The sequence below is a fragment of the Pectinophora gossypiella genome, unplaced genomic scaffold, assembly GCF_024362695.1.
Source record: "Pectinophora gossypiella unplaced genomic scaffold, ilPecGoss1.1 Pgos_75, whole genome shotgun sequence".
In the NCBI taxonomy this organism is placed as follows: domain Eukaryota; kingdom Metazoa; phylum Arthropoda; class Insecta; order Lepidoptera; family Gelechiidae; genus Pectinophora; species Pectinophora gossypiella.
The window spans coordinates 46011-62591 of NW_026063285.1; the positions used below are offsets into that span (position 1 = coordinate 46011).

At 38.5% G+C, this 16581-nt stretch overlaps 2 protein-coding genes across 3 annotated transcripts; both read left to right on the plus strand.

Annotated features, from left to right (window-relative positions):
- Positions 1-1609: 1609 nt before the first annotated feature.
- LOC126381655 (clavesin-1-like) lies at positions 1610-8432 on the plus strand. The gene is made up of 7 exons (XM_050031113.1): positions 1610-1906; positions 2610-2754; positions 3473-3626; positions 4411-4515; positions 4867-5014; positions 5903-6119; positions 7498-8432. The coding sequence occupies exons 2-7, from the start codon at positions 2616-2618 to the stop codon at positions 7650-7652; spliced, it is 918 nt and encodes a 305-aa protein (XP_049887070.1). The 5' UTR covers positions 1610-1906; positions 2610-2615; the 3' UTR covers positions 7653-8432.
- A 2233-nt stretch (positions 8433-10665) lies between these two features.
- Positions 10666-16442, plus strand: LOC126381657 (alpha-tocopherol transfer protein-like). 2 transcript variants are annotated; one of them, XM_050031115.1, is made up of 8 exons: positions 10666-10749; positions 10852-10988; positions 11076-11247; positions 12438-12591; positions 13239-13343; positions 14265-14412; positions 15119-15332; positions 16268-16442. In XM_050031115.1, the coding sequence occupies exons 3-8, from the start codon at positions 11118-11120 to the stop codon at positions 16423-16425; spliced, it is 909 nt and encodes a 302-aa protein (XP_049887072.1). In that variant the 5' UTR covers positions 10666-10749; positions 10852-10988; positions 11076-11117; the 3' UTR covers positions 16426-16442. The 2 variants fall into 2 exon arrangements, with proteins under 2 accessions (XP_049887072.1, XP_049887071.1); XM_050031114.1 differs by lacking the exon at positions 10852-10988 and having other exon boundaries at positions 10697-10804.
- The last annotated feature ends 139 nt before the right edge of the window (positions 16443-16581 follow it).

Below are 16581 nucleotides of genomic sequence, written 5' to 3' on the forward strand. Positions count from 1 at the left end.
TAATTTTCTTGTGGCAATCATTCCCTTCGCGTAAATTCCAATGTCACGTAAAGAACTTAAGCTCAATTCACATAGAAGCGGTACATTCAAGTGGCGTGGGAATTTCAGTAAGGTCCGGTTTTATATGAAATATGATTATTTTATTCTTTGTCTTGTCTTGTTTAGGTAGACTCTGCTGGGCTAAGGCCTCCCTCCATTTCTCTCTCCAGGTTTTGACTCTTCAGTGATTCCTTCGGCGAGTCTTGCAGGAAAACGTGTAAGTCATCGCGGCTCGATCTGCCCTACTGCGTTTGTCTCTCTTTTTATCTACACATTTTGTGGTGATATTAACCCACAGGTCATCAGGCATCTGACAGTTTTCCTTTCCCAAGGTCTCATTCTGTACCAAATTCCATCGAAATCGTTTTAGTAGTTTTGAAGCGCGTAATAGGCCGATTAGTTTCTTTATTATAAACATTGTGTTATTAAGGATCTGAGGGCGCAATGGAGTGGCGCGGTTTCATAAAACTCTCATAACGCATCTACAGCTTTTATTGTTTTGACATCATTTTGGATGACATTTGATGTAAAATTTTGTGGTTAACTCCAGGAACCCAAAGGTGCGAACCTAGATTCAGGGGCATAGATACTGTCAGGGATTCATCTGATATTATAGATCATATCTGACAAGATGATATCTGAGAGGATGATGCCTGAGAAGATGATGTCCGACAGGATGATATCTGAGAGGATGATGTGTGAGAGAAGCGGCCCGGGGCGGTGAATGAATAGTCAATCAATTGTATATCAATATTTTATGTTTATTTTTATTTTTTTAAAGAACGTCTAGGGCCCTGTGCCGAGGTTTTTCTTGCAGCTTCTTTTCCCCGGCTATACAGGTTGTGAGAAGCTGCAGTAGTTTTAGGCGGATGAGACGTTCGTTATGTAAAAATTGACGATTCAAAGTGTAACTATGTTACCTACTGAATAAAGATATTTTTGAATTTGAATTTGAATTTGAAAGTGATTAGAGCTGATAGAAGGCAAACATAGCAGTGGCATGCTGCGCGCCGGAGAGTTCGGTATCGGGGTCCTAAACTATTTGCTGTCGTTAATTACAATTAGCCTTTATGGTTTGAGTAATCGGTTCGTCAGAATCGCATATTCCGTGCTTCAGAACTGAGATAACGGTGATTATAATCGACCTTTACGTGTCTACGTTTACATATTTAATAAGATACTGATTGATAATTATCTTCACTTATCGGTTGCGCGACGTCCGGGCATAGAATAAGAAATAATACTATGTATAGAACGGCAACTCACCGATCCCAACAAGCGGTAGCTAGGTTTACCTCACTTCCCCTCGTTCTTACTTTAGTCTTCAATCGTATAGGCGTCCGACGTCACACAACAGATGCGCGTGTACGATAACGTCAATGTGTACTGTCTGTGTAAAACGAGGTGTTTTGTATGAAGTGTCCCGGGTGTGATCCGGCCGACAGCCGCGCTACAGATAATTTGAAATCGCCTTTACCTACTGATGATTATCAAGCAGACACGTGTGCCGAGAAAACAGGTTTTAGTAGATCTTGGTCAAGGACGCTGGCGGGGTTACATTGTTAGTGTATCCTGGCATCACTGTTTGTCTACACGGCTGAAGGGAAATAGATCATAACTTTAGTTGTCAATTTTATGGATGGATCACTTCCGATTTCACTTATTATTTAAATTCAATAAATTACTAATTATTATGTAAGTAGGTAGTATGAAATTTTCGTATCGCGAAGTTGAGTGGTTATAAATTTTGCGTAAATCGTGACAGGGTTGTGAATAGCGACAAATAGTGATATAGTATAGACAATGTGTTCTTCAAATTAAACTTGTTTTAGAAGAAAGAAGCAGTAGCTGTGTGACTGTTTTGTTTGTAAGTACTTTTATTATATTTGCTGGTACTTATACTGTCTTAGTTTATCCGGATCATTACGCAGCAGCGAAGGGTATATAGTTATAGAAATAAATAAAAAATAAAATAAGAATTGTTTATTTCAGAATGTTGTTAGTTTTACAATTTTACAAAGGTGCATTTTTCTGTAGTGTCAATACCTACCTGTATAGTTTAAATAAGGCTTTTGTTTGTCTTTATGTTTACGAATAATACCCTCCTGACGAAAATAACTGAGACTCATTTTCTGCAAATTTTACGAAAGTATGTATAATTTCTACATTAAGTATTAAAGTTTTAAGTCGTGAGGCATGCATGCAAATGTATATATTAAAAGTATTTATATTAAACACTTTATGTTAATTATTCTTGATGGAATTGCATTTTCACAATAGTATTAATGTAAAACACTTATTATTCTCAAATTCGACTAGGTATTTAATTGTCACAATTCAATTTGGACAACATTCGATTAAGTAACATTTTACTTTTTATTTACATAAATTCCACTAAGTATTTTGTTGTAGATTACACACGTAATCGTTACTTAATTGTCAAAATTCAATTTTGTCGGAAAAGACAATTCATTCATTCATTCATACTTCTAATTTTGTGCGATTTTTTTTTAAATAGTGGAGTTTGTTTTTACTGTAATATTATTGTAAGTATATAAACAAAATTTCAGATCAGAATGTCTTCAAGTATCACGGTGAAGCAGATACCTCTGGAGGAGGAGTATAAGAAGCCGAACGGCATTACCCCTGAGGACATCAGCAAACTGCGATCATGGCTGCAGACACAACCGCACCTGCCTGCTGACCACATCACAGGTAAATACTCTCGCCCGTATCACCTACCAGGGCGGGCAGATGTACATAGATAAAGTAGATTAAATTCATCTTTTTTGGGGTTAAAATACCAGATAATATTTTAAATTTGTCAGAGAATAAATTTAAAGCTCACGTGAAGCTAACTTTATGTAAAAAAGCTTATTATAAAATTAATGATTACCTAAATGATAAAAATGTCTGGTATTGAATGTGTTCCTCTAGTTATTAAATAACTTGTTATGTACCCTCATTGATTTAAAAGATGTGTTGCTGTTGCAGTATCTTGTCATTTCTTCTCCTCAGCCATAACGCCTTGCGAAATGACGTAAATTCAAAAATGTTACAAACTTGTTGAAGGTCAATACCTTCAACAAGTTTATCCATGATAATTACGTTGAATAAATGATTCTGATTCTGACAAATGTCTAAACACAGATGGTGCAGTCACTTTTGATATGAAGTCCTAAGATTATAAGTACAATAACATCTAAATGGCAGAAGAGATTTTATTCTAACATGTTAATTATGAATATTAACAACTGGTGGTATATTAATGACTAAAATTAAATAAATAAACCGACTTCATCATCCTTGAATTGGTTATATTAGGATAGATTTTTGAAATGTCTCCAAAGGATATCAAACCTAAGACATCGAAACCTCCTCATATAGATAGAAAGAGATAATGATAGTGAAATTTGTACTTATAATATTTCAGATCTGGATCTGATCCTGGCGTACAACTGCTGCGATCGGAGCGCGGAGGTGTCCAAACAACTGATAGACTTGCACTTCACGTTGAAGACACTCTTCACCAGCTACTTCCAGAACAGGGTCGTCGACGACAAGGTGGATAGGGCCTTGAACAGTTTGTGAGTATGCAGCTTTAATTGTGGACAGGAAGACCACCTGTTTAATATGAACGACACTTGCGACGGCGACACTCCGTGGGGTCTTCTAGTATTAGTGCTAAGTTAGTCTGTCTTGGGTTGTCTGGTCGGGTATTCGGTTTGGAGGAGTGCAGCCATGCTGGTCCACCATGTGACGGGCATCCTCTGCCCCTTTTAGTTTGTGGGAGGCGCAGTGCCTTTATGACTACACGGTGTTTTAGGGGGTTAAAAGGGCTAGATCGAAGCAATTCCCTATAGCAACAATAACCCTGACACCAGGGTTGATGAGATTGGTATTTCACCTCGCAACCCACACGATAAGAAGAAGAATACACACACGACTCGTAGCGAGAGCTACCAGGAGATTCGGGGCAGACTCCCGGTGGGGACATATGTTATGGCCAAAATCTCCAAAATCTTGATTGTGATTTCTGGCTGATGACCTCGGAGGGCACATGAAGCAGTCGGTTCCGGCTTCTATTTACTTAAGTAAATATGTAGTCGTTACATGAGTCATGTCAAGGGCTTTTAGCGGCACTATAGTTTTCTTGACATCAAGGTTGATGTACGAGTCATTAACTTTATAGCCCGTACGAGAAAAGAAGAAGTATAATAAATTTAAGCCTATTCCCCTGGGGTAAACACAGTGTATGAAATTATATTTCCTTCGATCCTAACATGCTTCTCTTGCCTCTTCCACGCTCGCCGGTTCAGAGTGGATCATAATAAATCTTTTCGCAGAAGTATGTGTTATGTGTTTCTTCAGGTTGGTAACACCTCTTCCAACTCGGACGAAAGAGGGCTATGCGGTGCTCTATGCGAACTTCTTAGAGAAGGATGCCAAGAACTTTCACCTGGGAGACGTTATCAAGTGAGTACTGGAACGGATATTTGGAGGTGATCTACTCAATCTGTCAAAGGTGTAAATTAACCTTATCCGTATACTCGTATAATTTGGGTCAACAACAATTTTCTAACATTAACAGTATTTTTTAACAAAATTAAACTTTGCAAATCCGTTTCTTGGTTGAGAGTATTGGTATCCATTTAATTTGGGAGAGTTATAGGTACGTTTACGCATATAAAACATTTGCAACTTGGTCAAGCACTTTTTTATTTATTTATTCAAAAATATACACTGCAGTTTTACAAAAAGTATGTTTCACCAAACTGCAAAACAGTTTGTTGGCCCTCAGGATATTAAATGATTATGTTTCACCAGGACAGTAGTGATGATCCTGGATGTCTGGCAGTACGAGGAGGGGTCGTGGCCGGGGTTCATCATCCTGTATGACCTGAAAAGCCTGACCTTAGGGCACATGGCCAAGTTTGATCTCAGCAACGTCAGCCAGTATTTGTACTATTTGCAGGTGAGTGTCGTTGGTCCTTTACTATGTAAGTATAATAATGTTAACGTGAAAAAAAAAGACGTGCAAGTGACGTCAAAAGCCCCTGACATGGCTCATGTCACAATTACATTTTTACGTAAATAGAAGCCAGAATCGACTGCTTCACGTACCCTAAGCAAGGATCATCTTACTTTCGAACGAAACCTCCTTCTTTCTTGAAGTCTTTTAAAAATCTACGGAAATCACGCGAAAGAAGAAAAGATCTTGCGATTTTTAGAGCAGAATTGACTGCCTGTGTGACCTTCCAACCTGTGAAGGAAAATCTAGCCAAATACAGACTAGCCTCATACTTACCTCCAAAACACATTTCTTGGGAATACGGGTTTCCTCACGATGTATTTTCTTCACCGCTGAGCATGTGATAAACATTTACGGACTCGAACCTGCGACTTTACGGTGGTGTGATTCAAGCGTTCTTCCAACGATGCTACCACGGCTCTTCGATATGTCGATATGTATATTTCTCATAATATTTTCCACAACACACACAGAGTAACAGCCTCCGTGGTCTAGTGGTTAGAGCGTTAGGCTCACGATCTGGAGGTCCGGGTTCGATTCCCGATGGGGATATTGTCGAAATCACTTTGTGAGACTGTCCTTTGTTTGGTAAGGACTTTTCAGGCTTGAATCACCTGATTGTCCGAAAAAGTAAGATGATTCTGTGCTTCGGAGGGCACGTTAAGCCGTTGGTCCCGGCTATTAGCCGTAAAAACACCTCCACCAACCCGCATTGGGGCAGCGTGGTGGAGTATGCTCCGTACCCCCTCCGGTTGATTGAGGGGAAGCCTGTGCCCAGCAGTGGGACGTATATAGGCTGTTTATGTATGTATGTATATATGTGTTTCCCAGAACGGTCTCCCAGCGAATCTCCGAGGGGTCCACTACCTGAACGCCCCCGCATACATGGACAGGTTCATGACGATCATCCGGCCGTTCTTGAAGGCCAGCCTGATGCAGCTGATACACATCCACCAGGCGGGGGCGACGACCTTGGACAGCTTCTTCCCTATAGAGAAGCTTCCTAAAGAGTCTGGAGGACAGTTTAAGGAGTGTAAGGAGTTGAAAGGTAAAAATAATTAAATAAAATAATACTTATTTCCAGTAACACTTTAGGTATAAATAAATTAACAAGGCGTGGAAGTTTCCCAGTAAGTGTCATCTCAGTCTCATTTTATAAGAAAAATACTTATCGACAGAAATAATACTATCTACGGAAATATGATTGGCCACCTGATACGACACGATTCATTTATAACAAACATTATAGAAGGAAAAATTGAAGGGAAGAGAGGAAGGGGTAGACCTAGGATAACATTTATGAAACAAATAAAAGAGAAGGTGCAGGTCGTGTCGTATCGGGAGGTGAAGGTTTTGGCGGGAAGAAGAGAGGAATGGCGATTACTCCACCGACAAGAGCGCAGCTCTTAAATAGAGAGAGATAATACTATCTACGTATTATGTTATTTCTTCTCTTCTTCTAATCCTTTTATCCCCTGTTGGGTTGTAGGGCTATTTCTCTCTCGTTATCTCTCCAAAGGCCCATGACATGACTCATGTAACTACTACTAACTTACATCAGTAAGTAGTAACCGGGACCAACGGCTTATCGTGCCTTCCGAATCACGGATCATCTTATTTTCTTCAAATTAGGTGATCAGCCTGTAATATCCTATAACCAAACTAGGGATCACAAAGTGATTTTCGTGATACGCCCCCCCACCGGGAGATGTGTTTGTGAAAGATTGGTATTTTCTTACGTTTGTACGGTCACGAGCATCGATATGCATAAATTTTGTTACCATGTCACATGAATATTTTTGACAAATTGCACTGTAAGTCTCACTAAACGTCAAATATGTTAGTGCAACAGAGTCCTAAAGTGGGTACATTCAATCGCCAGAGCCTTGCACACCGTCTTGGTTGCAGTATCGACAGTTAAATATGTTTCTCCATATTTTACTTATTCGTATGGACGCACCTTCCTGGCTGGGCGCTTGCTCATGACTGTACACACATGTAAACTCGTGTTAAAGCGGCACTTGAAAAATAGCGGCACTGACCAGTGGGGAAAACAAACCTAAGCATCTGCATGGAGAGCTTTGGTTGGCCATCCACCTGACACGATAGTAACATAAGTAACATAGTAATAGAAGGTATGTTAGTAACATCGTAACGCATACTGAGGGGGATGATTCACACCATGATTCCGAGTTAATATCAAGTGGATTTATCCTGTTGGAAATTAATGAAAGATTTAGTGTTAATTCTATTTCTCTTTTGTTTTGTATTTTGTTTTTTCCTGTTTGTGCAAGTATTTGTTATGTTATGTTATGTTATTTTTAAATTACGAGTATTTTCCGTTCCATTCTTTTGCGACGGAAAATTCCACTTGATATCAACTCAGAATCATGGTCACTAAAAATCTGTATATCATATCATTTTAGACGAAATGATAGCAAAGCTTCACGCGGCCCAGCCTTTCTTCGATGAGGAGACCAAGAAGCGTGTGACGGAGTCTTTAAGGCCGGGCAAGCCGAAGACCATTACCGACATCTTCGGAGGGGTCGAGGGGTCCTTCAAGAAGTTAGAAGTGGATTAACCATGAAGCTGGGCGAAAACGGACCACTTCAAATTAATACACACACACACCCACACGCAATGAGTAAAATTTTATAGGTACAGTCATGAGCAATATAATGTACCCACTTTAGGACTCTGTCGCACTAACATATTTGACATTTAGTGAGACTTACAGTTCAATTTGTCAAAAAAGTTAATGTGACATGGTACCAAAGTGTATACATGTTAATGCTCGTGACCGTACTTAATATTAATAAATAATTAAAGCTAGGTATACTTTTATAACATTATAGAAGGGAAGCTGCAGGGAAGTAGAGGAAGGAGAAGACCAAGACGAGCCTACATGGGACAGATTAAGGCAAAGGCAAATTCAAATTAAAAAATATCTTTATTCAGTAGGTAACTTTGAATCGTCAATTTTTATATAACGAACATCTCATCCGCCTAAAACTACTGCAGCTTCTCACAACCTGTATAGCCGGGGAAAAGAAGCTGCAAGAAAAACCTCGGCACAGGGCCCTAGACGTTCTTAAAAAATAAACATAAAATATTGTTATACAATTGAGTAATTTAGCTGCCTAATATCAGTTCTCAGACAGTTAATCCCATGCATTCATATCTTCTAAATAATCACTAACTTTGTCTTATAAGGAAGTGAAATAATTGGCTTTTGATAGACAAGAATGGAGAATGCTACACCGACAAGAGCGTGGCTCTGAAATTAGTGATGATACTTTTGCGAACATTTATTACTTTTAAGATTGTCGTGTTGTGTCCTTTTTTTAAATAAACGATTAAAGGCTTACAACTTAGTATCATTTCAACACTCCTTAATGTACCCTGTTTCTTTACACATACACATACGAACAAGGCGGCGTTCCTCAAAGACAATATAGATGGCGCTGTAAAGATTTTCCTTTGTTTTAGCTTCTAATTTCATGGATAACATACATTATAAGGTATAATGACTGCCCTTTTGACATTCAGGCACAATTACATCTTCCACCCATTATTTTTCTGATAAAAATAAAGAGAAGCAATAGGTATAGGTAGCAACATAATTATATACATAATGTGATCCGAATATCAAGCAACAATTATTACGTACTCACTTGTGTAAGTTTTTTTTTATTACGTGTTTTGATTATAAGTTATGTTATGTGTTATTCCGTATTTTGTTTTTTATCTGTTACTGTGGTGGCCATGATATTAAAGTCGGGACTTCAAGACAACGATGACTGGCTGGAAAACCTGAAGCAAAGAAGTCTTCGTCGTGCTTTACCACCTCCTGAGGAGACGCGTTTTGTGTGCGAACGATGTGGCAAGAAATGCCGCGCTGCTATAGGGCTCTATAGTCATCGGCGTCGCTGCGGGAACCCGTAGACTCACAAGTGATACAAAAATCATCTACGATAGATGCTGTGGCCAATGATGTGGTGTCCCTAATAATAAACGTTTCTTTAATTTTATATGCGGCAAATCTGATTAGTCACATCAAAAAATAAAATATAAGTGCTTATAACCGGTATCTATAATATTTTAACACTCCTTATCAAATATAGGTAGACAGATTAGTAGTTTACGTAGGTATTGTGGTTGTAAATAAAGAATTTATCTATTTATCTACTTATTTATATTATTTCATAACAATTAGGTATCTTATCTTAATTAAACAGTGTTCAGGTTTTTAAAGTTGGTGTTTATTGGTTCCGTAGTTGTAATTAAAATGGTTAACAATAAATTATCATAATTAAAACACATAATAACGGGTTCTTATCGCGTTTAAATGGGGATATGAGACTCCCCACGGGACTATGGGAGCCTCGTATCCCCATTTAAACGCGATAAGAACCCGTTATTATGTGTTTTAATTATGATAATAACCGCGTAAACTTAAAACAATGAATAAATTATCATTTCATTTCTTCAGATCATTTCGACAAACATCTGTCTTGCTTTTTTTGTAATTGTTTTAGTGGAAATTTGATATGATGTTGTTGTCTTTTTTTTGTGTGTGGCGCCCTTTTATAATAAACTATTTCTATTCTATTATATATTTTAATTATAGGTAGGTACTTAAGTGATTTTATATAAATAAGTAATTTTAATAAAACGAGGTTCTTTGTATGAGGTGTCTGGGGTGTGCTCACTCACAGTGTCATTTCCAAAATCGCCAACTATTACACAGGACTGGTAAGTAAGTACACTTCACACTACCTTTTTGTAATATAGTACTTATTTTAAAATTACTTTTCTCTTACGTATTGTTTTTTTATTTAATTTCTTTGTATTGCTCTATTGATAACATAATTAATGACCGTACCCCTGGAGGTGGAGGCCTGGAGACCAATAACACAGGGTATCCTAGTTTAGGCTCCAGTCTCTACAAATATTACTAATGTTCATGTTATAAAATTATTGTAAATTAGTATAATAATAATAATAATAATAATCATTTATTTTCAGATTTACAATCCATAGTTGTTAGTAAAAAATGCAGTCTTAACCTATTGTTAGTAGAAGACACAAAATAAATTAACGATATTGATACATTATTTTAACGATTGCTAGATGTGTGCAATCGCATCCACCGCGCGAACATAGGCGCGTCCCACCTGCCGACCAGCACACCCAGGATACTGTTCGAACTCGTACACATTCGATTTAGGGTCGAGGCGCCTCTCTTCCTCATTATTGTATAGAACATTAGAGAAGCGCTACAGAATCGCGGAAGTCCAAACAGTATCCTGAGCGCATCATTGTACTGCACACGTAGCGCGCTGTATGCCTTCTGCGTATAGTTGACCCATAGGCCGCACGTGTAGAAAGATTGGCAGTAAGCTTTGAAAAGCGTCGCAACATAAGAACAATGTTATTTGTAGAGGAAATAAATATTTTACTTACTTTACTTTATAGCCACCCTCCGGGGATATAGGTGCGTTGCTGAGTTAATTTATTTCAATGATTGGAACAATTATTGTTACAATAATAATTGCGATGACCCGATGACATTACAAACGTGTCAGGCATGCCTCATAGATGTTTAAATAATTTACTAGTTAGTTATGTACTGATAAGCGGTGGTGTGGTACATTAAAATGATGTTATTTAGATAAGTAAGTGTATTAGAATTTTCACAACAGCAGTCAATATTTTAAATTAAATTTTGAGGTATGTATTATCTTTGTTTCTTTTTTTTTTGACGTGGCTTATTGTAGATTTGCTGCAGATTGCATTAACTACTTGGCCGGATATTGGCCCCGATTCCGTCATTTTCTTATCCGCCGAAAAGGAAATACTGGGTGTTCACAAATTGATCGGAACAAAATCAGTTGGGAAAAGACAAAACATTGCAGTAAGTATAAAATATTTTTAAAGTTTTACCAAATTGTAAGCGGGACCCTAAACTGACACAACAACAATTTTGTTTGATCGCGTGTAGGTACATTGTGTTATACACATTAGTTACATTCCTATCCGGACGATGGATACAGTGAAGCAAATACCTCTAGAAGAAGAGTATAAGAAGAACACAGGAGTAACCCCGGAAGACGTCAGCAAGCTGCGAGAATGGATGGACACGCAGCCGCATCTACCTGGACAATATATAACGGGTAAACTATAGTAACGTACAGTCATGAGCACTATCATGTACCCACTTTAGAACCCTGTCGCACTATCATATTTGACATTTAATGAGACTTACGGTTTAATCTGTCAAAAAAGTTAATGTGACATGGTTTCAAAGTGTATCATATTAGTACTCGTGACCGTACAACAGCCTACACGGTCTAGTGGTTGAGCGTCGCCTTTGGGCTCACAATCTAGAGGTCCGGGTTCGATTCTCAATGGGGACATTGCCTTATATTGCATGAACATTGATATGCCTCCCAAATCTTGAATTTCGAAACACAATACTCATTTTTTTTAAACATTTACCTATATTTATTTCGTGAATTATTTTAGTAGCTAATTTGTATATACAGGGTGTTAGTAACATCGTAACGAAAACTTTGAGGGGTGGTTCAGGCCATGATTCTGAGTTGATATCAAATAGAAATTTCCGTCGCAAAAGTATGGATTGGAAAATAATTAAAAAGAAAAGAAAAATTTTCATGAATTTTTTGACACGAAATTCCACTTGATATCAACTCAGAATCATGGTCTGAACCATCCCCCTCAGTATTCGTTACGGTGTCACTAACACCCATACCTACTTATATGGCTACCGTATGTACTTGTACGGGGTGTAAGTGTCATCGTAACGAATACTGAGAGGGATGATTCATCTAATTATTCTGAGTTAATATCAAGTGGAATTTTCCATCGCAAAAGTATAGAATTGAAAATAATTTAAAAAAACTAAAAAAAAATCATGAATTTTGCGACGGAAAATTCCACTTGATTTTAACTCAGAATCATGGTCTGAATCAACCCCCTCGGTATTCGTTACGATGTCACTTACACCCAGTATATAACGTATTTGTATTGTTTTTTAGTTTATAATGTTTTATCACACTTTTATTTTATTTATTTATGCATTTTTGTCTTAACTGTTTGTCTGGATCAACAAACATCAACAATTTATAAAAGTGGGATTGTACTTATGATATCTCTCAGCTTACTTTTATTTAATATAAGAAAACAATATTATAATGTAACAATAATCTCGCAATCTCAACAATGTGGTGGTCATATCCATATTAACCACAAAATCAAGGGCCCAGTCTTAAAAAAACGAAAATAATTGTCTTAATTTTGCGGAGACTGCAGCCTTAAGGGTTATATATTTATGAATGAATAGACCTCGACCTGATCCTGGCCCACCACTGCTGTGACTGCGACCTGGAGGCGTCCAAGCGGCTGCTCGACACACACTTCACGCTCAAGACGGAGATGACTTCCTTGTTCAAGGATAGAGCCTTCGATGAGAGAATTGAACGAGCTCTGAACACTTCGTGAGTATTCTTAAGATCACGCCTATTTCCCATTAGGGTAGGCAGTAAGGAATTCCGCTTGCTATGATCATGAAGACACCATTTTCGCTTATTCCAATAAAAAAATAAATAAAATAAAATTGTACATCGAGGCCGAGAAGTCGTGAAACGTAATGGTCTTTATATAAGTATGTAATTTAATTTCTAGTTAGGTAATTAGATATAAGTAAGTACGTACTTATTGCAAGAAAATACACATATACGTACATAAACTCACGCATATTTCCCACCGGGCTAAGCAGACTATGAAATAGTTTGTTCGAAAATAATAACGAAAATAAATATTGTAGGTATGTGCTTGTTAATGTTTTAATATGTTATAGTAGTTGTATGGCATAGCTGACGAATAGTGAGTGTGTATACTATACACTCTGTCTACCCCCTCGGGCATACAGGCGTGATGCTATGTACGGTCACGAGCATTAATATGTATACACTTTGATACCATGTCACATTAACTTTTTTGACAAATTGAACTGTAAGTCTCATTAAATGTCGAATATGATAGTGCGACAGGGTTCTAAAGTGGGTACATGATATTGCTCATGACTGTATCTGTGCGTGTGTAAGAAAATGATCTATGTTGACTTGTGTCGATTATGTTTCAGGCTCCTGATACCGCTGCCTACCCCCAGTAAGGATGGGTACGCTGTCTTCTACACAAGGACTATCGACAGCGATCCGCAGAACTACTGCCTACAAGACTTATACAGGTTGGTTAATAGTAATCTCGTTAAGCAGGCATTTGAAATGAACCAAATATTATTAGTTGTTGATTGTTGGGGACCAACAGATTTTAGGCGCTTTCCTTTTTTTAAATCACTGTGGTCCTGTGGGTCACTGGCTTGCTTCTCAAACTGGAAGCACCGGTACGATTCCCAGAACCGGACTTGCACCATTGAGGTATTAAGCAGTTTTTATTACAGTTGGCTCGACCATTATAGATGGCGATACGGTACCTAGCACGATGGGTTGGTCTAGCAGAAAGCTCGGTGAGGTGCGGGTACTTAATTTATGTTGCGAACTCTGACTGTCGTGAGCTGTTGTTTTTTTTTTAGTAATATATGCTCGCGTTTGACCATAAATTCAAATTCAAAAATATCTTTATTCAGTAGGTAACATAGTTACACTTTGAATCGTCAATTTTTACATAACGAACATCTCATCCGCCTAAAACTACTACAGCTTCTCACAACCTGTATAGCCGGGGAAAAGAAGCTGCAAGAAAAACCTCGGCAAAGGGCCCTAGACCGTCTTTAAAAAAAACATAAAATTATATTATACAATTGAGCAATTTAGCTGCCTAATATCAGTAATTTTTAGCTGCCTAATATCTTCATATCTTCTAAATAATCACAATCTCACCTGATGCTAAGTGACGATGTGGTCTAGGGTGGATCACGTTTACCTAGCAAATGCCTATTCACTCTAGCCTTGAATACTCCCAGAAAAACTGACGAGGACAGACAGTTCCAGTCCAGCTTATGGTATTTATTTCTGTTTTTTCTCTCTAGCCTATTGTGTCCCACTGCTGAGCAAAGACCTCCCCTTTCCTCTTCCACAGTTCCTTATCCCATCCTATTTGAAAGTAGTAATTATGCATCTACTTAAATATGTTCTTTTGTCTTCTTCAGAGCAACAATAATGGGTTGGGAGCTCTGGCAGGTGGAGTCGGGCACGTGGCCGGGGTTCGTCATGGTCTTCGACCTCGCCGGCCTCGGTTTCCAGCACTTCCTCCGAATGCACCTCTCTAGCCTCCAGAACTTTACCAAGTATATGCAGGTTCGTTCGTAATTGTAAACTTCGTTGCGGCCCGGTTATTATACTATCAAATCCACTCAGCCCGATAAGTCTATCTTCACGGGCTGGCGCATCTTTTTTTGACGTTACATATTGTAGATTTGCTGCAGATGGCATTAACTATATCTATATCTATCCACAATAGTGCTGATTCCTGTACAGACCATCTAAATATCTAATTTTATTTTATGCAATACCTGTCATTTTCTTATACGCAGAAACGGAAAGGGACGGGTAATCGACAGCCATTAAATTTATGAAACACATATCAATTTTAGGTAGAAGTTTAAAATCCCGACCGAATTTAGTTGACAGCACACGTCAAACGGATTACATAATTATATTATTATTATGATCGAGATGCCTATTTTATTCGCCCGGCTTATTCATTCATTTTAATATTAATAGGCGGGTTAAAATGGCCACATCGAAGCAATTTATCTAAAAAAAGCAATATTTTGTTTTTTGACATTTGTTTTAATTGCGCATTTACTTTTATATGTGCAAATGTCAAATAGCAATATTGCTTTCTTAGATGAATTGCTTCGATGTGGCCATTTTAACCCCCCAGTTGTCAATCAGTCGTTCCATTCCTTTTGGACGGATAAGAAAACGACGGGTACTTATAACTTAAAATTAGGAGGTGTCTGCAGGAATCGGGGCCAGTAGGTATCTACTTAATTTACAGGAGGCTTTCCTAGGCAAGCTGAAGTACGTGCACATTCTGAACGCGCCGTCGTTCTTTGACAAGATCGTTATGCTATGCCGACCGTTCGTCAAGAGCTACTTGCTAGAGATGATACGAATTCACCACCACACTGACACCCTTGAAGAGTTCTATCCTGTGGAAGCCCTGCCTGTCGAATCTGGGGGCAGGTGGAAAAGAGTGCTGGAGTGTAGAGGTGGGTGTTAATGAGTACTTATTCTACATTGACATACACCATTACACGAATACGAATAAGTATGTGGTTCATCGGCTTGCTTCTCAAACTGATTCGATTCGAACCCCGGTATTGGACTTGCACCAATGAGTTACTAATTTACCTTAAGTGTAGTTTTCGCTTACACAGTTGGCTCGATCATTAGGTACATACGACTCACCACCTATCACGTTGGTCTAGCAGAAAGCTCTGTGAGGTGTGGGTACTTAGTTCGTCTTGCGATGACTACCCCATTGGGATACGGGAGCTTATTATTATTATTAAATTATTTATTCAAGTTACTAGGACTCATAATTTGTTAATAACAAAACTTATAATACTAGGTTAGTAGATCAAGGTAATCAAGAAAAATTAATGTTATGTTATGCATACGCCATTGATTTCACCAAAAACACTGACAATGATGTCTTGACAATGGTGATTAAAATTAGCTGCATCTTTCTTGCACATATTGTAAGTGAAGGACGGCACTAGTTTAAGGGCTGTCAAACTGAAAATAAGCGACCGAATTGGCACCAGTATGAATGACTGCGTCGCCTGCGTCGAATTTTATATGTAGGTACCTAAATATACTTATAGAATACAGTGCGCGCAGTAATCACAAATCTTCCTTATCACCGGACCTCAACGTCGTTTCCCACCATATCCCGGACGAATGTCCTTGCGAGTGCCGACTTTAGATGCCCGGATATTAATAATATCTATGGGAAGGGTATTAGAGAGTAGAGCCCTGAGGAATTAGAAGACAACTTGCAGCCACTTACCGAACCGTTGTTCCAGACCGCCGTTTCTAGTTTGACTATCGATTGATTCTGCAACACTACTGCCCGTCCCATTGAGGACTAAGGGGGTTCAGTTTATGTATGTTTCACTTACCTATTGCTTCCATTGTCCAGATGAGGTGATCGCCAAGTTCAGAGCGAATGCAAAGTTCTTCGACGCGGAAGCAAAGAAGCGCGTGGATGAGTCGAAACGACCGCGAAAGCCCAGCAGTCAAACGAGTTACGGATTCTTTGACAGGTTTAGAGGCGTTAGGAAAGTTGAAATAGATTGACTTGCGTTAAAACTGAATTGGCGTTTTATTTCGAAGTTTCCTTGCGTAGCGTCCAACTTGTCAGGATGCTTACTTGACATCTTGGAAAGAGAAAGCTCAAGATCGGGAGGAGTTGAAGGGAGACACCTTTGCCCTGCAATGTGGTGGTGTGGGATG